The 21,741-nt window shown below is 39.5% G+C and overlaps 3 protein-coding genes across 3 annotated transcripts; all 3 read left to right on the forward strand.

Moving 5' to 3' along the window:
- Positions 1-812: 812 nt before the first annotated feature.
- On the forward strand, positions 813-1,136 carry LOC147495134 (uncharacterized). The gene has a single exon (XM_086568314.1). The coding sequence runs from the start codon at positions 813-815 to the stop codon at positions 1,134-1,136; it is 324 nt and encodes a 107-aa protein (XP_086424440.1).
- Positions 1,137-2,199: 1,063 nt separating this feature from the next.
- On the forward strand, positions 2,200-3,397 carry LOC147495135 (uncharacterized). The gene is made up of 2 exons (XM_086568315.1): positions 2,200-2,626; positions 3,348-3,397. Exons 1-2 carry the CDS (start codon positions 2,200-2,202, stop codon positions 3,395-3,397), a joined length of 477 nt encoding a protein of 158 aa, XP_086424441.1.
- A 776-nt stretch (positions 3,398-4,173) lies between these two features.
- LOC147495136 (uncharacterized) lies at positions 4,174-8,629 on the forward strand. Its single transcript, XM_086568316.1, has 2 exons — positions 4,174-4,653; positions 8,501-8,629. The coding sequence occupies exons 1-2, from the start codon at positions 4,174-4,176 to the stop codon at positions 8,627-8,629; spliced, it is 609 nt and encodes a 202-aa protein (XP_086424442.1).
- The last annotated feature ends 13,112 nt before the right edge of the window (positions 8,630-21,741 follow it).

Raw genomic sequence — 21,741 nt, forward strand, 5'->3', positions numbered from 1 at the left:
TAATCCACTCTTAATGTTAGTCCGACCAATGCTTTTACACCCTCTCAGCCTTCTTAGCGCAAAGAGAAAGGCCCATAAGTGGTAGAATAGAAGAACTTAGAAGCAAAAAATAGAGTCTCATAAAGTGGTAAAAAAATATTTCCATTCCTAACCCATTATAACAAGAAGGAACTTAGAAGCAGGCTTTCAAAATATACTTGTGTCCATGTCTTTCCATATGTAAGGTTCATTTCTTTGTGTGTTTTCTATAGCATTGTTTTTAGTCAAAAATATTTCCATTCCTAGCCCATTATGAATTTTTTTTTTCTACATGTTAGTGACACCAAAAACAAAATGGAAGTGGATGATCTTAGTGTTAGTCCGACCAATACTTATACACCTTCTCAGACTTCTCGACACAAGTTGGCCCAACGCAATAGAAGAGAAAAAGAGCGCATAAGTAGTTGAATGAACAAGCGAACTAGAAGGAACTTAGAAGTAGACCTTCATAATATTCCAGTATCAATGTCTTCATATATGTAAGTTGAATTTCATTGTGTTTTCTATAGCATTGTTTTCAGTAAAAAAAAATTTCCATTCCTAACTCATTAGGATTTTTTTTCGTACATGTTAGTGACACCCAAAGCGAAATGGATGTGGATGATTATTTTCAGCCTCTTACAACTGGTGTCAATATGGCAGAACCTGCTAATATGCACACCAATGTCCGCCATTATCTTGGAAAGATGGATGTGGAATGCTCCTTTTGTAAAGCTTTGCACTGTAAAAATGAAAGGCTAGCAAATACATCAATGAAAAGACCCTTTTTCGGGATGTGTTGCGAACAAGGAAAAGTCATTCTTCCTCTACTTAGTCCATTGCCTCCTGCGATTCAAGATCTATATGATGGTAGTGACACCAAAGCCAAGTCATTTAGACAACATCTTCGTCAGTATAACTTGGCTAATGTATTTACCAGTCTCGGTTGTCAACTGGATGACCGAATATTCAGCGGTAGCGGTCCTATTCCATTCACCGTTCATGGTGAATTACGCCATCAAATTAGATCGTTACTTCCAGAACCTGAGAAAGATCCAACTTATGCTCAGCTCTATGTTTATGACCCAGCCAGTGCCCTTGATGTGCGTCATTGCTGAAATCCATAATTGAGACGTGATGTTTTAGATGTCATTTAGAGTACACTGTCAGATTGTAATAGATTTGCTGAAAAATTTCGTCAAGCATATGATATATTGAGTGCTCGCGCAGCTGAGGAAAATGACGTGGCAGCTTATCTCCATTATAATACATCTACTAACCGATGGCGATACAATCTTCCTTCAGCAAATGAAATTGCAGTTGTTATACTTGGGGATGGAACTGAAATCAGAAGCACAAGAGATATCATTCTTCATTATAGATTGATGAATGTGATCCCGCTTATCTACTCCTGCATTATTCTTTGTTTTTCCCTCAGGGTGAGCTTAGTTGGTCAAAAGTCAATGACGACGATTCGAGGCGATTGACTCAGATGGTGTTCTATGCATATTGTTTGTTTGAATGTCATACTAAATATTCAGCAATACTCCGTGGTGGAAAATTATTTCAGGAGTTTTAGTGTGATGTTTGGGCTTCTACTGAGCAAAATTGGATATACTATCATTATACCCACCAAAAGGATCTTCGTGCTGAAGTGTACATGAGTTTGACAGATTTAGCTGAGGGTATGGATCCTGATAAGGTTGGTCAGCGGTTTATTTTGCCATCATCGTTCATTGGAAGTCCAAGGTACATGTATGAGATCTTTCAAGACTCGATGGCTATAACATGTTACAATAAGCATCTAGATATATTCCTTACGATGACGGCTAATCCTCATTGGCCAGAAGTGCAAGAAGCCCTTTTGGAGAACCAAAATGCGTTTAATCGACCTGATGTTCTTACCCGTGTTTTCGAACTGAAGAGAAGAGCTTTAATGAAATTTATCAAGAAGAAAAATGTGTTTGGCTATGAAGTAGCTCATGTGTACACCATTGAATTTCAGAAGCGTGGCCTCCCCACATGGATGCACTCTTTTTCCTCAAGCATGAAGATAAAATTCGTACCACAGCTCAAATTGATCGAATTATATCTGCAAAATTTCCCGACCCAAATAAGGATCCCTTGCTCTTTGATACAATAAAGAGTTGTATGATCCATGGACCATGTGGTGTTTAAAATATGAACTCACCGTGTATGGAAAATGGCAAGTGCACAAAGCATTTTCCACATGAGTTTACAGATGTGACAACCATACAAAAAGATGGTTATCCACTTTATATGTGTCGCAACACGGGACGTGTCTATATGGTGGAAGACAAAGAGGTTGACAATAAGAACGTTGTCCCATATAATCCACAGTTGGTGAGGATGTTTAATTGTCACATTAATGTCGAAGTGTGTACGGGATTGCAATGTGTTAAGTACATCCACAAGTACATCTATAAGGGCAATGACAGGACAACAATGGTGTTGGACGACGGAAATGAGATTAAACATTACATTGATGCCAGATATATTGGACCACCAAAAGCAGCTTGGTGGCTATTTGGGTTTTCCTTACATGAAGAGTTTCCAACTATTGTAAGGTTATCTCTTCACTTTCCAGGTATTTAACACTTGATTAAACAAATTTCATCAATATAATATTAAGTTATACTAGAATGCCATACTGTTAAGTTATGATTTGTTGCCAAGTATGCATCATGTTGTGTTCAACCCTAAGGAACCGATGGAGAATATTCTTGAGAGGGTTGTCTCACTTCATTCTTTGACTGTTGTGCTTAAAATATTGATGCTCGGGCCTATACTTACCAAGAATTCCCCGAGCACTTTGTTTGGCACAAAACATAAAAGGTATGGACTAAAAGAAGTAGTGGTTATGCTATTGGCAGGATGTATTTTGCCAAGCCCAACGAGGGAGAGAGGTTTTACTTGCGTCTACTATTGACCATCGTAAAGGGCCCAACATCATTTGAGGATCTTTGCAAATTTGAAGGTATTCCTCGTCCAACTTTCAAGGCTGCGTGTGTTGCACGTGGACTTCTTGAAGATGATGGAGAGTGGATACATTGTTTAGAAGAAGCGGCGATAATGAATACGTGATATCAGCTAAGGAGATTGTTCGGCATTATTCTGTTGGAATGCAATCCAGTGCAACCACATCTGTTGTGGGATAGATTCTCAACAAGTATATGCGACGACCTAGCGCACAAATTACAAACTATCTTCAACATTCCTAAACTATCAAAAGTGCAGGTGACAGATATTATATTAATGCCTCCTTCATGTAGCCTATATTATATTATTAATACACAATTTTCCTGCAGGTGACCGATTATGGGTTGCATCTATTGGAGCAGTTCCTCATGGAATCTAAAATCAAAACTCTAGAAGACTTTCCCCCGATGCCCCGACCACTAAAAAAAATGGAACAAAGGGATTGGAAATAGACTAATTTGGGAGCAACGCCAACTCCAGTTTGTTTTACAAGATGAACAAATCAACCGTAACATTGATCGTCTTAACAATGAGCAACGCCATGCATTTGATACCGTGGTTGACTCAATCATGCAAAATGTAGGGGGAATTTTCTTCTTAAATGGAGCTGCAGGTACAGGAAAGACATTTGTGTATAATACGATTGCAGCTAAATGTCGTCATCTAGGACATATTGTGATTGCAATTGCCTCATCTAGTATTGCGTCGCTTTTATTAGATGGTGGTAGAACAGCTCATTCAACTTTTTCTATTCCTTTTGATGTGTTGGAGAACTCTATGTGCGGCTTCAAAAAGGATTCGCTCCAAACAGGTCTGTTTAAAGAAACAAAACCGATAATTTGGGATGAAGTCTCGATACAGCATAGGTTTTGTATTGAAGCAGTTGACCGTTCACTCTGGGATGTTTGCAACAATGAAAGGCCATTTGGTGGAATCACTGTTGTTCTAGGCGGTGACTTCCGATAAATTCTGCCAGTTGTACCACAATGTGAACGTGAGGATATTGTAGGTGCATCACTGAGAAGGTCTTTGCTCTAGAAACATGTCAATGTTTTATCGTTGATGCAAAATATGAGATTAGATAGTGACTTGCCAGAGAAGGTGTTGTTCTCCAATTTCTTGATGGAGGTATTACTTAATTTCTTGAAAAAAATAATGTTTTTTGCTGACCAAGAAAGTGTTCAATTGCCGCCAGAGATTCAAAATTGTAGCAATCTTCATGACTTGCTAAATAATGTATATCCCGATCTAAGTGAGCAGTATGAAGTTGACCCAAATTATTTGATCGAGCGGACTATCCTTTCAGCAGGCAATGATGATGTTAGCACTATAAATGATACTGCACTAGATATGTTTCCTGGGGAAGAAATTGTTTGCTTAGGTGCTGACAAGTTAGGCGTTGCCAGTGTTGTTGATAGTGGTAACGCAAATAGCTATCCAACAGAGTACTTGAACTCACTCGATCCTTCTGGGTTGCCTCCATTCAAGCTTACTCTCAAGAAGGGATGCCCAGTAATGTTGCTGAGAAATATAGCGCCAACAGATGGACTTTGTAACGGAACGAGCCTGATGATTGTGTGCACAAAGCCACACGTGGTGCAAGTTCTAATCTTAACTGGAGAAAAAGCAGGGAATGTATGCTTTATCCCGAGAATATCATTAACGCCTTCTGTCACACCCCGAATTTCAACAGAATTCGGAAAAACATTATTTGTTCCCGACTCTTCGATCTCCGAGGTGTGACGCACTCTCCACTTCCAAAAACCCATAAACAATTTAAATATGTGGATAATTAAAAACCAATAAATATTTTAACTTAAACAAAAGTCCTCTTCATTACAAAAATTAACAAATGAAAATGCAAATAACCTTATCTTAACTGAAAATCTATATCACCTCAAAGGAAAACAAAGTCTATCTTGAAATGCGACGCTAACGTAAACCACGAGCAGCAACCAATCTTCTTCAACACTAAACCTGTCAAGACTTATCAACTATGTTCATTTAATGATCACACCCGATAAGCAAACATGCAAATAGGGTCAGCATTATAAAAATGCTGGTGTGAGTAGCTCTAAAATACAACATATACTTATACAAATATATACACAATCCATAAGGTAGTTAGTTCCTCCATTGAGGCGCCTTAACTCCCAACAACTAATACGACATTCTTAACTACAATAAATAAGGCAAGTAGTTCATCCACTGAGGCGCCTTAACTTCCTACTAACCATGCAACAAACCATATGCATAATAAAAGGCATTTAGTTCCTCCACGAGGCGCCTTAGGTTCTAACTAAACTATAACCAGTCAAGCATATTATATACTTACCTCATTCCATGCTTTCGATTCTGAGTGGGTCGCTCTCACACAAGTAAGTAGTTTGACCCACCCTTCTGCAAAACCATATACAATCATCCATCTAAAGATATATCATTAACCAACATATTACCATAATTATAATAATTAAGGCTTTTTTTGCGTGTCCCTAAAATTACGTCGTATCTATGTCTTACCTAGTTTCCATGGCTACCACAATCGCTTCCCAACGCCGAACATGTACATCCACATGCCTCCCCTTACATAATAAACCACTCCGTGCGTAACTACTACCCCGAAATGGATGCGCGACACCAGGTAACCCTCACACGAAAGCCATTATGTAAGTACTGTCACTATTCGGCATAAAATATCGCGCGTCTCGTTCTATTTTGCGAACGGAATAATCAAGCCACTATTCGGCTACGATTGCCCTACACAAGGGTTAATCAGCATCACATACACCCTACACAAGGGCCAATCATATCACATACGCTCACACAGGGCAAATCACATGAGTTGTGGTAGTTAGGTTCTAGGATTTTCGTTACATAATTTATTCAGGTGTCATACATATATATCTTAGAATAATTCTTATTCTATCCCATGCCATTATACTTAATGGTACTGAAGCTCAACATTTCTCGTTATAATACAATCCACATTATCACGTGCCAATACTATTCATTGCACGCTACCCGAATATCTCTATATCAAATCTCAAAACTTATTATTTCACGTGCCAATTATATATATATTGCACTAAGCCATAATATTTAGAAATATCTCAATATATCTCATAACCATATTCATTCTTTCATGTGCTAATATATTATTGCACTAAGCCACAATCCCGTGGGCAAATATTCACCAATACTATACTACCTCATAGTAGCATCTCACATATATAATAATGGATTGTTTATACATTTATTTCTCCAAAACTATTGTATTTAATATATATATCCCAACATATTATATAATGTCACAATGGCTTCAAACGTATCGCATACATTTTTATAGCATTTTAGGAATATTATATCTCCTAAAGTTTCTATCTCATCACGTGTCAAAATATACACAATATCAACGTCAAATCTTTCTTAGATAATGACAACCAAGTTTATACAAGCTTCCACAGCATTTTAGCATTTAATTTGTCCATACAATTTACAACATAAAATGTAGCACAATTAAACAGTCCATAGTCCACAATCAAAGCCCAATATATATATGTTTTACACATTACTTACGTCCAATCTTAATTAGATAAAGACAAACAAAAATTATACCATGTTTGACAATATTTTATTACTACATTTGTCCATATACTTAAATATGTGAAAAACTGGAAAAAGTCAACATTCCACCGTCAACGATCAAAGGTCAAAGTCAACATCAAAGTCAAAGTCAACACATCATTGTCAAAGTCAACACACCATTGTCAAAGTCAAACTGTCGTTTCTATGTTCAACAGGTTCCAGGGTCATAGCCATGTTTCATGGCTAAGGTCAAAGGTGCATGGTTCATGGGCTCATGACTAAGGAAACGGTTCGGACCCAACTAGCCGAGCCCAAACCCCAAACCTTAGAACCCAAAAGTCTGAACATTTAAAGACCCAATTAGATCTATTTTAAGTTATATGGGCCGGCCCCAAAACTAACTTGAAACTGGTCCAAAGAAAAGCAATTAGTTTTAGCCCAAACAACTTAACCTAAACTGGTCCGAAACAAAAGATTAATCCGGCCTAATAACTAACTAGTGTTTAGGCCCAAAAACTTGAACTGAACTGGCCCACAACTTAACCTAAACTGGGCCCAAACTAAACCAAATAAACCGGCCCATTGAACTAAACCAAATTGGTCCAAAACTTAATTTGGTTCGGCCCAAAGAAAACCAATTAGAAAAGGCCCAAACAAAATAAGGTTTTTGGCCCAATTTATTTAAACCCAAGAGAAACCGACCCAGGCCCAAGCCCAGCTGGTCATCTTCTTCCTCAGGCTTTTCCTCCACCACCAGATCGACCACCGTCGACCTCCACTCGACCACCCAATTCAACCAAGCGGTTTTAATCCCTGCGAAAAACCGACTAACTTTAATTAACGCCCCAACTCGATTTATTGACTCCATCTCCTACCTCCAAACTAGATCTAGATAAATTTCGACCTCCACTAATAGTTCTTCAAGCTTTCAATAGCCCCTATTCAACCGCCCTCACCTACTCAATCACACCCCCCTTCAACCCATTATCACTCAACCAACCAAAATCAACCAAAAACAGCCCAACCACCGGCGCCATTAACGCCTCCAAACTTTGGCAGCACCTTACCATCACCCAAACATCAGACCAACAATCTTCAATCATACCACAACACTACAAGTTCAAATCATAGCAAAGAGTCCAAACAAAAACAGGAAGGACAATTTTTGGGCTCGCGCCGCCGCCATTGATGCTCTGTCGAGCTTCAACAGTCCAAATTATAATCGACTTTACTACTAAAAAAAACAGAACACTTATGGACGAGAAAGAACATGAAAAAAAATCACAAGAAACATTGTACTCTCGCAAAACTGTTATACTCCCATAAAACTGTTATCTCAGTATAAACGGTATATGCGATAGGCGAGAAAAAGAAAAAAAAAAGAAAAAACTAAAATACTCACAATAATAGTTTATATGGACAGTAAATTCATGAATTCTAAATAGACGAAAATCATAGTTTTAGTAGTGGTGAGAGTGAACTCTACTCACCTGTATCAAAAGCTCAACTCGACGAAACCCTCGTCGTCCGAATCGTCGCGCTCCAACGCTCGAGCAAACCAGCCGCCTCCATTTTTATTATTTTTTTATTCTCTAAGAACCCTATTCTCTAGAACAATGTGATTATATACTTGGGTTTGAAACCCAAGCCCAATACAAACTCGGGCCCATAAACCAGGCCCACATATCCCAAATCCAATCCAACAGTTTTTATATAAATAATTAAATAAATAAATAAATAAATCGTTATTTTAAATACGGGCGTTACACCTTTGACCAATGAAATACCATTTCAAATGATCAGACGACAGTTTCCAATTCGATTGTCGTTTGCAATGACAATAAACAAATCACAAGGGCAGTCTGTTAAATATGTTGGTATTGATTTGCGAAACCAGGTGTTTAGCCATGGTCAATTATATGTGGCGCTATCAAGATGCACTTCTTCAAAACGAATCAGTGTCATCCTCCCTCCTGATTCTTCAAACCACATAACTAATATCATATATCCTGAAGTCATGATTTAGTTTGAGAGAAGGTGTGTTTCATAACTTTTGAGCTTTGATGTTTATTTCTCAATTTCATTTTATACATATGGTTAGAAAATAAGGAACCCTTCATTGTATGTGAGGATTTGAATCTAGATCAGCTAACAACGAGTGTGGAATATTGACTGGTTATTATGTCGTAGCATTTTGCTAGATAGAGGAATTTGCTTTTTGGATATTTTTAGATAAAAAAAATACAATATTTGATAGGATAATGACTTCTAAAATTTTCTGATAAATGAATGAATTTGATGTATATGTTTATATAACAAAGGCCATCCTAATCCAAAACAATCTAAGTAGCATACACTCTCCATAAGCACTCAATATTAATTTTGTAAATAATAGTTATTAGATTTTTGTGTTTCTTTTGCAGCTTTTAATTAATTAATAAAAAAAAATGAATAACGTTATGACTCGAGTGGCGTAGCTACGAGTTAATTTCTAGTCTATATAATAAAACAGTTTGGTTTTTAAATGGTTTGTGTGAAGCCTACATTGGATGGCTAATAGTTAATACAATCAGTACATCTGACGGTAAACCGGCACGAGTAAAGAGTAAGTTGATTCTAATTAGGAAACAATCTTTATGATAATGTACTCAAAAAAAGTACTACTAACTTATCTAGAATTACCCATAGCCATAAGTTAGCATTGTTTTTATGAAGCATTTCTTCAACGGTTCCATTTAAGGCACTAAAATTTACATCATTCCCCATACTCCAAATTGTCCACCAAGTCGCATGTAAACCCTGCTAGAGTTCTATGTAGATCATTAGATAGGTGAGACACTTAATTGCAATTAGGGTAGGGGAACGAACGTGAATGACTGGATTACTGGGTATCCATTGCTTGGAATTCTAATTTGATCTCCTTCCATACAAAGCAAGCAGCCGCTAGTTTGGGGCACCTCATTCTCAATGCCACAAGCTAGCACTTATCTGACTTGTGGTTAGTGAGTAGGTGCTACACAACAATATAGAGGTGGATAAGGATTTCGCGCCCTATGAAGCACTGATACGTCCTTAAGGGTGAAGTATCCGTGTCTGACACGGATACGCCCCGATAATACGTGTCGGATATGCGATTTGGAGTATCCGATTTTATAATTAATTTTTTAATTTCCGACACGCAGGGGACAGTAATCTCACACATACAAGAAATTTTTTAGGAACTTCAACAAAAAAAAAAAAGTGAAATAAAATCTAAGTTAAGAAGAGATACAAGAGAAGAAAGATGAAGTGAATCCAAGTTATACATGTAAGTTGCTGCTTAATGTGTTTGAATTGGTCATTTTATGAAGTAGAATTGCCATTTTAATTTGAATTTGGTGAAAAATGCTTAATTATATAATATTTAATTTTATGAAGTAGAATATAGTATGTTAGTCCTAGATGTGAGGGTCTATTATCTTTTGAGTTTCCTATTAATAGATTAATAGACCACAAATTATGTTTGATGAACTACTTTTCAATTCCTGACAGGTTTGGAAGGATGTGGATGGGGTTTTAACTTGACATCCTAATATATATGAAAATGCATTGCCTGTACCACATTTGACATTTGATGAGGCATCTGAGCTTGCGTATTTTGGAGCTCAGGTATGCTGCTAATTCTAATTTCTATTGCTTCTTACATAATTGAGATGTTTCATAATTAACCAAAAAGAGACTTTAAATATTAAATCTTATTACTATATATCGTTAGTATTATTGTCGTATTATTCTCTATGGTGACAAGTTTATGCTTTAGGGATACAATTGCTCTAGGTTTGAGTAGTATTACATAGAAATGGTCATTCCCTCCCTCACAAATTAAAATAAAAATGATAGTAATACTAATATATACAAAGAAAAGAAAAGAATAACGTAGATAATAAGACAATTGAGGAGGGGGAGGGGAGGAGAGAAGAGAAGAAAAAAAGGGGAAGCTTCGCCTTCTAAAAACAATAATATTAGCGGATCGGGAATGTTATTGCATTGTTGATCGAACCATCTCCAATTTATAATTATGAGAGAACAAGTAGAATTAGGTGGAGAGAAGTCAGATCATGTATCTTTGTGACTGAAGAAGTTCAACTTTCCATTGCAATTTTGATGAAGAATCAGTTGATTAGGCATGGTTAGGAGAAATAGGGAGTAGACCACTTTTTTCTATGAGATTTGTATGTCTATCTGCTAAACAATTTTGTACTACCTTTCATGCATGAATCAACTAAACTCAATATTGAGAATATTGTGATATTCAATCTTATGTTGTAATAGCTAAATTTGAAATACAAATAAAGTGGTTAGTACTTTCTTTGTTTTTTTCATGCAACATTTGTTTAAATTGTGACTAATTTATACATGACCAATCCTAAATTTCATGGAACTGTGGCAAGAACACGCTCGACTTTTTGTAAAAGAACATAGATTTTGGAAACTTGATATTAAACAAAATTATATGTTGCTACTTGCTACGGATATTTGATTGTGTCTCTGTGATTACATGTGGATTTTGTTTTCCTGAAATTGGTCACAATGGAATTATACTAACTGGGCTTTCTACATGATAGATCAATTAGGGGCTACATACCCAGCACAGTCAAGATTTGCGACTCAGGTAATATTTTATCCCTATGAGCGTTGATATTTTTCAATCCGTAGCTGCCTTCATGTAGATTTTGTGTCTCATAATTGTATAAATCTTCTCATGTGGCAGGGAGGTGTTGGGAATTCCTCTTAAATCAGAGTGACGTTGCATGCTTTCAGTAGCCATGTGAGAATAGCTTTTCTTTATTTTCGGCTTCCAATCATCAAATTTAAAGGTACGATTTTTTTCAAATTTTCTTTAGTCCCCCCCAGTTAATATATATATATATATATATATATATATATATATATATATATATATATATATATATATATATATATAAAACAATAGATAGCTTTTCAAACAATGATTTCTAATATCAATATCTAAAATGTCTATGTTTTTTACTTAAACACCAGTAAAAGAAAAGTTTTTTTTTTTTTTCAATATTTTGATTTTATTATATGCTCGCTTAAGCTTGATCTTCTGTGATTATCCAAGTGCACAAGTTTGAAATATTGCTGACATTTATGTTGTTGCTAAACTAAAGCCCATGCATTCAGTGTATAATCTCACTTGATGAATAGGTAGCCTCTTTGCTAACCCAGTTAAAAATTGTCAAACGAGTTGAATTTTTGTAGAGATGTTCTTTATGGTTAATAGATCTATGTACAAAAGATTAGGTTTTAAATCATTTTTTAGGTGAAATTGTGGTTGTTTTAGATTTGGTATTTATTTAAGGTCCTTTTAGGAGCGGTATATATATATATATATATATATATATATATATATATATATATATATATATATATATATATATATATATATATATATATATATATATCTTCTTATCTTTATCATTCTAGCCACATTTTTCACATACAAATGAATTAAGGTCTGGTTTTAGCTTTTCATCTAACGGTCCAAAATTTTTGTGAGCATGTTCTAAGGTTAGATTTCTTTGAATGAGCTGAATTTTTGTGAGCATGTTCATCATGGTGGGGAGATTATATCTATAAAAATTCAGCCTTTAATTCAACTTTTAAGTCTACGATTTTGCTTGGATTAATTTACAATGTGACTACAGTGAATGTGCCTCTATCCCTCCATATAGCTTTTCAAACAATGATTTCTAATATCCATATAGAATGTGCTATATATATATATATATATATATATATATATATATATATATATATATATAAAACAATGATTTCTAATATCAATATCTAAAATGTCTGTGTGTTTTACTTAAACACCAGTAAAAGAAAAGGGGTTGTTTGTTTTTCGAGCTATCCTTAAGTAATTTTTCTGTTTCTCTGAACGTTACCGCACACGCTCACATTAAACATGTAAAAACATTTTGTGTAGTGTGTTTTGTGCATAACTGTGTTTGTGTATTTCATTAGTTCACTTTCGCTGCTAGGTATTGTGTTCTTAATATTTTGCTCTATTGTCTATAAACTGTAACAACACTTCTATATACAACAACCCATTCCATTTGCTAGCTACCATGACCATGAGAAGCTTTTTTGTACTTTGGCAAAATTACTTACAAGTCACAACCATGTATTCTTATTCTATTTTCATGCCTCTTATGTTCTTCTTTTTCAATTTTTCATAAATTTATTGTTTGAAACAGTAATTGAACAACTGTTTGGCGTGTCTTTAAATTTTTTTGGTAGGGTCACATAACATTATTCGAGTACAGATAGCTGATCCCTTATGGAGAAAGTTCGTATAGTATACCATACATTACCATAGATAGGGTTCTTTATGCTAATGATTATTTCTAGCTTCAGTTTAACTTCCTTGAGCATTACATCACACATCACATTAAACATGTTTCCACAATATTTATGTGTGTTATGTTTTGCACATTATTGGAATTACGAGAAAACCGTTGACGAAATCAAATGGTTTCCTATATGTCTTAGCAAAGAAGAAACTCATATTTCTAAAACCCTTCATTGTCTCCATTAAAACCTCAATCACTCTCCAAGATCACAATAGTAATGTTCTCTAAAAATCAATTTCACTTTGATCTCGAAATTCAGGTTCGTTCTCATTGTCCTCCGACAATTAATTAAAGTTTGTCTTCTCAGGTTAATAGTCAGTATGTACTATTTTGGAAATTGTCTATGAGGAATTTTGATTTAGTACGCACGGGTCATTTTAGATATATTATGAATAATTGATAATTACTGCAATGAGTTTGATGTTATATGTTTCAATAATAATCGTTTTTTCTCTTTAAATATCTTTGCAGGTCTTCCTATTTGAAATGATGTTTTAATAGATAGGATTACAAGTTATTCTCTCTCTATTTTGCAGTCTTACCAAACAATTTGTTGTTCATGTTTTAGGTTATGTGCTTCTAAGAGGAACAATGTTGACTAGAACTAGTCATCCATACATGCTGGAGTTTCAAGAAAGTTCTCAAAGATTCTTGAGCGCAGACCACTACATTACTATTCCAATCTTGATAACAGTAGAGGTACCTTATCTGTTCATTGAACACATTCAATTCTTTTGCTACATTGTCTATTTTTTGTTTTTTGTTTTCTGTCTTTTTTATTTTTCATTGTTAATTCTTTTTGTAAGTCAGTAGTAAAAATGTAACTGATATGAAATACACCTATATGGATTTAACTATTTGTTGGATTAATACCAATGTAGTACACATTGATTAGAAATAAATCAAATACTTATTCGTTCAATAAATTTTTTGGGACATATTGGCTTGAAAGAATGGTTTCTTGAAAGTTAGTAAATAGTTAGATCGAGTGTTTATCTTTAAGCATTAACAACCATTATTTCTCTTTTATTAGAATTTCACCATCTAACTTGAGCATTCATAACCCACTGTTTAATGAGAAATATACACTGAGTGAAAATACCAAATTAACTTCACATTATCACATATCCATTACGAAGGATCATAAGCATGTTTGTCTCTAAAGTATGTTTTTTGCCTTCTTAACTCAGTGGTAGAGTGTGTGGTTTTAATCACGTGGTCATGGGTTCAATCCCCACAGATGGCGCAATTTTCATGAGTTTGTACTGATAAAAAAAAGACAATATAAAATATTGCCTCTATGTCCTACTTGAGTGCCTTTTCTAACCATTCAGACGAAACCGGTAATTGATTTTTTTATTAGCATCTTGATTACCTAGATGCACACAAATCTTCTTTCTATGACGGATTTATGGATTTATGTATCTTTTTTCCTTTTATGGTTGCACCTAATGGGCTTTATGCCGTATGACAAGGCTATGCTTGCACTAATGTATTGCTTCATTGTGTGTGAGATATATCTATCAAAAATTAATTTAAGGGTTGGAAATTGATTGATGAAGGATGGAACCCTTACATTAAAACCAATTGTGGCTTCTCATATATGAAAATCTCATTTTAATATGTCGTTTATGTATAGACCCGATTATGAAGAGGATGCCAGGTCAGCGGACGTCATATGGGAGTTATAGTAATATGATAGAGCAGGAGCATAGGAACCGAGCCAGGGAAAAGACCAGGTCAACGGGACACCGAGTGGGATGCATCTTAGTAATATAAACTGGGAAGTATACGATCCTAGCCGGGAAACCCTAGAGCGCGGACGTGTCAAGTGTACGGCAGGAAAGGGATCGGTCGGATGGTAGGACAGCTGGACGGCCAGGAAGTGAGAAGACCCGAGTATAAAAAGAAGGAGATGGGAAAGGAAAGGGGGAGGCCACATAGTTAGAGAAAAAGGGGAGTGTTGAGAGTCCATTTTTAGGTGAGAGTGATTGAACGGTGAGGTTTGAGGTCAATACATTTGGCGCCGTCTCTAGGGAAGAACAAAGGCAAGGTAGAGATGGCACCGAAGAAACAAGTAGGCAGACCAAAGAGGGTGGCAGTGCAGGAACCAACACTAGAGGCAGTAACTGATGAAGAAGGAGGCAGGAGAGAGGATCTGGAGACAGAGGACACACGGCTTATGAGGGAAGAGATCGGGCGGCTAAGAGAGGAAAATGATGGGTTGAGAAGAGAATGGGAAAGAGAAGAGGAAGATAGGGGCGGGGAGGCAAACGATAGCTCTGAGGAGGAAGAAGAGGAGCCGAACCTCGTGGAGAATCCAGTGGCCGGCTTGACAATCGAACAGGTGCAAGAGATGATAGACAAGGACAGAGAAGCGAACCAACAGAAGGGGAAAAGTCGTAGAGGAGCGGCCAGCCAAGTGGTGGCGGGGCTAAATCGCAACCCTTTGGCAGACGACATTTGGGATTCGGAGGTCCCAAAGCGCTTCAATCAGCCTCGATTCGAGAGGTACGATGGGAAAGGGGACCCAGCAGACCATATCCACCACTTTAGGCAACAGATGCCGCCATGGCAGGAGCCGCGGTATGATGGATTGCGATGCATGATGTTCCCGGCCAGTTTGAAAGGCGAGGCGTCGGATTGGTACTATCGGTTGCCGATGGGGAGCATAAAGAATTTCCAAGAGTTGGAACAGGCCTTTGTAGACCATTTCATACACCAGAAGAAGCGGGCGGTGGACATCGCGGCCTTATTCAACGTGAGACAGAGGTCGGCCGAGACAATAAGAGAGTATCTATGTCGGTTCAAGGCCGAGACATTGAAGGTCGAGAATTTGGATGAAAGGACCGCAGTTATCGCATTTGAGAGAGGGTTGCGTCCTGGGACGGGAGTGCACCAGTCGGTCGCGAAGAATGAGATTGCAACATGGCATGAACTATATCCGCGGGTAGAGAAATACATCAGGTATGAGGACACTTTACCGAAGAGATCAGGGAAAGCTATTTTATCTTTGGAGAAAGATAGGGAGTAGCGCAGGGAAGGGGCCTCGAAAAGGGAAAACGGGGGTACCGCGGTTACCCCTCGAGGGTTGAAAGAGTGCGAGAAGGGATTCGACGGGAGAATAGAGAAAGGAAGCCATACCGGGAGACAGAGGTGACGCCATTGAATAGACCGTTGCGAGAAATATTGCCTTTGATTAAAAACTTGCAGGGGTATGAAGGACCGCGGAGTACACCTATAGAGTTGCCGGACAAGCCTTTCTACGCATATCATCAGATGCGGAACCATGAGACTGATGACTGTTATGCTTTGAAGTGGATGGTTTAGAGATTGGTGGAGAAGGGCCAGATGAAGGAGTTTGTGAGGGAGGCACAGAATGATGAGCGATTGCCGCGACAAGATCAGTTATTGGGGACTATACATGTGATCTTCAGTGGAGAGGTACTAAGTCATAATGCACATAGAGACAGAGTAAGACGGACCGCGAGCATCCAACAGATCAGTGATAGGACTGATATGCAACGACCAAAAGGGGGGGCCGAGGACAAAGACACGATCACCTTCAGCAAGGCAGATTTATGGGCAGTGGACTCTTCTCATGAGGACGCGTTGGTTATCACGGTGGCAATGGGCAATTACATGGTGAAGAGAGTGTTAGTGGATTGTGGCAGTGCGGTGGATCTGTTGTTCAAAGGAGCTTTGGAAGAAATGGGAATGGATTCGAGGCAACTGAGGCCTACGCGCACTAATTTATACGGCTTCAATGGAAGTATGACGGAGCCTTTAGGGGAGCTCTTGTTGCCGGTAACAACGGGACCAGTGACAGTATTCGCACGGTTCATGGTGGTAGATTCTGCCTCGCAATACAACGCTATATTGGGGAGGAGATGGATTCATGAGATGAAGGTCATCCCATCTACATACTATCAAGTGATACGGTTCCCTACTCCAATAGGCAGGTATGAGGTCCGCGGCGATCAAGTGACGACCAAGAATAATCATAGGGGAACTGTGAAACGATTGGTACATGGAACAGAAGAGAAAAGTTCCCACCCAAGGAAAAGGCAGGCATAACAATTACAGAGTGACTCCGCAGAGAGTAAGTTGGAACCTGCGGAGGGTACAAAGACGCTAGATGAAATTGAAATGGTGAATATAGGGGATGGGGAGGAAGAAAGGTTCACGTCAGTAAGGTCCAGTCTGCCGGATGACTGGAAGAGCAAGTTAATACAGTTTTTGTCGGAGAATAGGGATGTGTTTGCTTGGACAATTGAGGACGTTACGGGATTAGACCCAGAATTTGTATGCCATAGGTTGCACATGAGAGAAGATGCCAAGCCGGTGAGGCAGAGGATGCGGAGGATAAGACCGAAGTATGCAGAGGACATCCGCAAGGAGATATTGCGGTTGAAGGGAGCTAGCATAATACGGGAGACGGAGTTCACCGAGTGGCTATCCAATATAGTCGCGGTACCGAAAAAGAATGGCAAGGTACGTATGTGCGTCAATTTCACGGATGTGAATAGAGAGGTCCCGAAAGACAGTTACCCCATGCCACGGGTAGATGAGTTGGTGGATAGGACCGCGGGGTACAAGGTATTCTCGTTCATGGATGCATCTATGGGGTACAACCAGGTTGCGATGTATGGGCCGGATCAGGAGAAAACAACATTTGTGGTGGAAGGCGGCACGTATTGCTATACGAGGATGCCGTTTAGGTTGAAGAATGTTGGAGCCACATTCCAGAGATTGGGGGAGAAGATGTTTGAGAGCAAGATTCGAAAAGGGATTGAAATATACATAAATGATATGGTGGAGAAAAGCATGTCGGAGGAGGAGCATTTGGAGGGCTTACGTGAGACATTCAACATATTGCGAAAGTATAATTTGAAGTTGAATCCGGAGAAGTGTACTTTTGGAGTGACCACGGGCAAGTTTTTGGGCTACATTGTGACTCATCGAGGAATAGAGGCCAACCCTGAGCAGATAAAAGCCTTGATAGAAATGTCATCCCCACAGAATGTAAAGTGAGGTGCAGTGACTGGCAGGAAGGGTGGCCGCGTTGAATAGGTTCATTTCCAAATCATCCGACAAATGCAGGCCATTGTACCGACTGTTGAGGAGTACCTCGGATTTCTTATGGACCGCGGAGTGTGAAGAGGCATTTCAGGAGTTGAAGGGGTAGTTGGGCAAGGCACCTTTATTATCCTGGCCAGAAGAGGGGGACAAGTTGTACCTGTATTTGGGGGCCTCCGAGTACGTGGTAAGCTCAATATTGGTCCGCCTCGTGGACAGGGTGGAGAAACCGGTGTATTTTCAAAGTAAAACACTACTGGACGCAGAGACGCGGTATAGCAGGATTGAGAAGTGTGCCCTGGCACTAATTTTCTCAGCACTGAAGCTAAAGCCTTACTTCGAATCTCACTCCGTCGTAGTGGTCACAAACCTACCCCTCAAACAGGCATTAAGGATCGAGAGTTCTGGGAGAATGTTGAAATGGGTTGTGATGCTTAGCGCGTATGAGATACAATATTAGGTAAGGACAACGGAAAAGGCGTAAGGAGTGACATAATTTCTGGCAGAGTTCCCCGCTGAGGATCCCAATTGGGGAGAAGAGATGGTTATGGAACCAGAGAGAGATGTGGAGCCCAACGTGCTAGACCATTAGGATAAGAGAAATGGATGGAGGGTGTTTGCGGATGGATCGGCCACTGATGAAAGCAGCGGCATAGGGGTGGTGTTGGTTACACCCGATAACCATAGACTAGAGCTAACTACAAAGTTGGGTTTCACGACATCCAGCAATGAAGCGGAGTATGAGGCAGTGATATAGTGCTCCCAACAGGTGTAAGAGCCTGATGAGGTGCGGAGTGGGATGAGCCCTCCGCGGAATAGAGATATCAGAGACACAGGGGCAAAGAGAGCGTCCCCGACCTATTTCAGAGCATCGCAGGAGAAAGGCAACGGAGTGGTTGAGCCCTTCGCTGACGCTAGAGAGGAAGAGAGCTTGGAGAAGAATAAAAAAGGAAGCAGAGATCTAGATAAAGAGAAAAATGGTAGATCAAACTGATAAGGAGCCTCCAATGATAAAGAGACCATAGTATAACATACAAAATACAACATAGCATGGTAAAGGGGAAGTATGACCAATCACAAGGCCAGGAAAGCAAAAATGTCTTATTACAACACAAGGGACATCAAATCATTTTGGCAACAGAGTCATTAATAGGCAACCCATCGGAGGGAGGTTGATCATGGGCGGCAATGACATCTTCAGAGATTTCTGCGGTAAGAGCTGCGGCAGCTTCCAAGGTGGTACATTCCTCCGACTCCAGCTGCGCAGAAAGAACCTCTTGAGCCGGCGACACTTTCCCGATGGCCTCAGAGGTGTCGATTGCTGGATTGGCAGGCTTTTCCGGGAGAAGGCGACCCTCTTGGATGAGCTTATCCATTGCTTCTTTGAGTTTCCTGGCCACCCTCTTGTCAGCTAGAAGCTTGAAGCGGTCGCGGAGAGTATTCATGTCGGACAAGTTCTTTTGCGACTCCGCGGCACAGGCCTCCTGATGCTTCTATTTGAGTGCCTCCAGGGAATCCCGATGTTGTTGGGCCATGGATTCCAAGTTGAGTTGATGGTGCTGGAGGAGGGAATCCCATTGTTGGCTTAGATGGTCATTGACTTGGTCCATGTACCTTTGATGAGAACTTTCCGCGGTCTGGAGCTTGTCTTGAGCCTTGAGTTTGGCCAAGTTGGCAGCCGCTAACTCGGATTGAAGGCCTGCATAGGCCGCTCTCAACCCCAAGGGGCCGTCCAACTCCTTCTCCAAAGCAGTCAGCTTGTTTCCGGCGCTAAGCAGACCGTGGATCATAAAAGAGATATCCAAGCTGACCTGAGATCCAAGGAAGAAGGTTAAAAAAAAAAAAAAACGCACCCTTTCCCAGTCAGTGTACAACGAAGTACGATGCAAATCGAATGTGCCTCCATCTGCATACGCAATGTCCCGGGGTAAATGAGAGTTATAAAATAGGGAGGAGGCAACCGCGGCATTGTCCAGAGCAGAGTCGTCAATATTGACTCGGCGGTTGCGGACTTTGAAGACCGGGCGAAATTCTTTTGCAGTAGAAAGGGTGGATGCTGGGACATCTGCGGGTGCGGACACGGAGGCGGGTTCCTTGCCGGCACAATGAATGGGTGGTGGTGAAGCGGCCTGGGACTGAGTGGGAGGGTTGGATGCAATGTCTCCCGAAGAAGGGGCTTGATGCATGGAGAGGTCGGGCTCTGCAGAGCATGCTGTCCGCGGCTTCTTAAAAGGCGGCTGTTCAGGGGAAGTCTGCATGACGGAGGGAGAAACCTCAATGACTGCTTCATCATCAGAATCGCTGTCAAACAGCTTCTGCTTGTGAACATCCAAGTCGTCTCTAGGAGAGTTGTGGTATTGATCGTCCCAGCCAGAGATAGAGCGGAGCAAGGGGACACCTTCCGGAGCAGAGGAGGTGGGAGTGCCTTGAGATTTGCGGGAGACAGATGGAGGGGTAGCGGACCTAGTTCATTTGCGGTGTGGTGCAGGGGGATGAGGACTTTGTCTGGGGGAGGCTCGGGGTTTGCGTTCTTTTGGAGGAGGTGATAAGCACCCAAAACTGTAATATTAAACCCCGAGAGACATAGCATTTTGGTCGATTATGTGTTTAACAATCATGTAATAATTATATTTTCGTACTTTTGCAGGTTTCCGCAATTAAAATGAATATAATGATAAAACATACATCAAAGTACGGGAATACTGGAATATTTGAAGTTTCCCACTCAACCCCCGTGAAGCCCAACAAAGCCTGACTAAAAGCCGGGTTTCCAAAAGAACAAAACCGGTCTGCGAAATCGGACCACATATAAAGAAGCAGCAAACTTCCGAAGCTCAAATCGGATAAATCTAGATGCCGACGTTGGCTAGTGAAGCTGCCATAGTGACCCGGGCGACGAACTCTGCGCAAGGACAGAAAGTCGTAAAAACGCAAAAATCAACGCCGCCACTGGACACACTAAGTGGACCCACTCTGCGGGCCCAAAGGCATGACGAGTCAACATAGGCAGGTGGCAAGTGATGGTCACAAATTTGTGCCACCTCGCAATGGGAAAGACACGTACCAATTCAATGTTTGAATTGAATTGGACTAAAAGACAAAACCAAAACATAAAAGGACAAAACAAATTATAATAAGACAAAACTTTATAAATACGAAGTTTTGATCTTAACAATTTGAAAGAAACAAAACCTTTAAATGTTGGGACTTCACGTGAAGGGTCCCCAGCCTATATATATGTGAGGGGGGTCTTCATTATTTGGCCTTCAGCATATTCATGATTTAGCTTCCGCCTAGTTAGTTTATTTTTTTTCAGTACTTACATTCTGTCATTTCCATTCCAAAGAAATTAAAATAATCGTAAGTTATTTTACCCTTAATAATCATCATTTCTTTTCTAGTTTAATTCACATCCTGCATTTATTTACTTAATGTATACAAAGAAGTTTTATTATTCCTTCTATGACCATGAGCTAATCCCCTGGGGAGGGGTTATGTTGCTCGTGTAAAAATCCCCGGATTGACTATTTAATATTCTAGAGTCACTACTTAGGAATTAGGCTTAGATTTGATATCCGTCCCAAAATGATCGAGATCGCATACAAAGTTGGATCGCGATGCTCCAGACAGTCTCTCGCGA

This window comes from Coptis chinensis, chromosome 6, assembly GCF_015680905.1.
Source record: "Coptis chinensis isolate HL-2020 chromosome 6, ASM1568090v1, whole genome shotgun sequence".
Taxonomy (NCBI): Eukaryota; Viridiplantae; Streptophyta; class Magnoliopsida; order Ranunculales; family Ranunculaceae; genus Coptis; species Coptis chinensis.

Bases quoted from the DNA above. Each gene is read 5' to 3' on its own strand.
- LOC147495134 (XM_086568314.1), top strand. From the start codon at position 813: ATGTGTTGCGAACAAGGAAAAGTCATTCTTCCTCTACTTAGTCCATTG.
- LOC147495136 (XM_086568316.1), top strand. From the start codon at position 4,174: ATGTTTTTTGCTGACCAAGAAAGTGTTCAATTGCCGCCAGAGATTCAA. The intron at 4,654-8,500 runs GTATGCTTTATC...TTGCGAAACCAG, and splicing joins CTGGAGAAAAAGCAGGGAAT to GTGTTTAGCCATGGTCAATT.
- LOC147495135 (XM_086568315.1), top strand. From the start codon at position 2,200: ATGAACTCACCGTGTATGGAAAATGGCAAGTGCACAAAGCATTTTCCA. The intron at 2,627-3,347 runs GTATTTAACACT...ATTTTCCTGCAG, and splicing joins GTTATCTCTTCACTTTCCAG to GTGACCGATTATGGGTTGCA.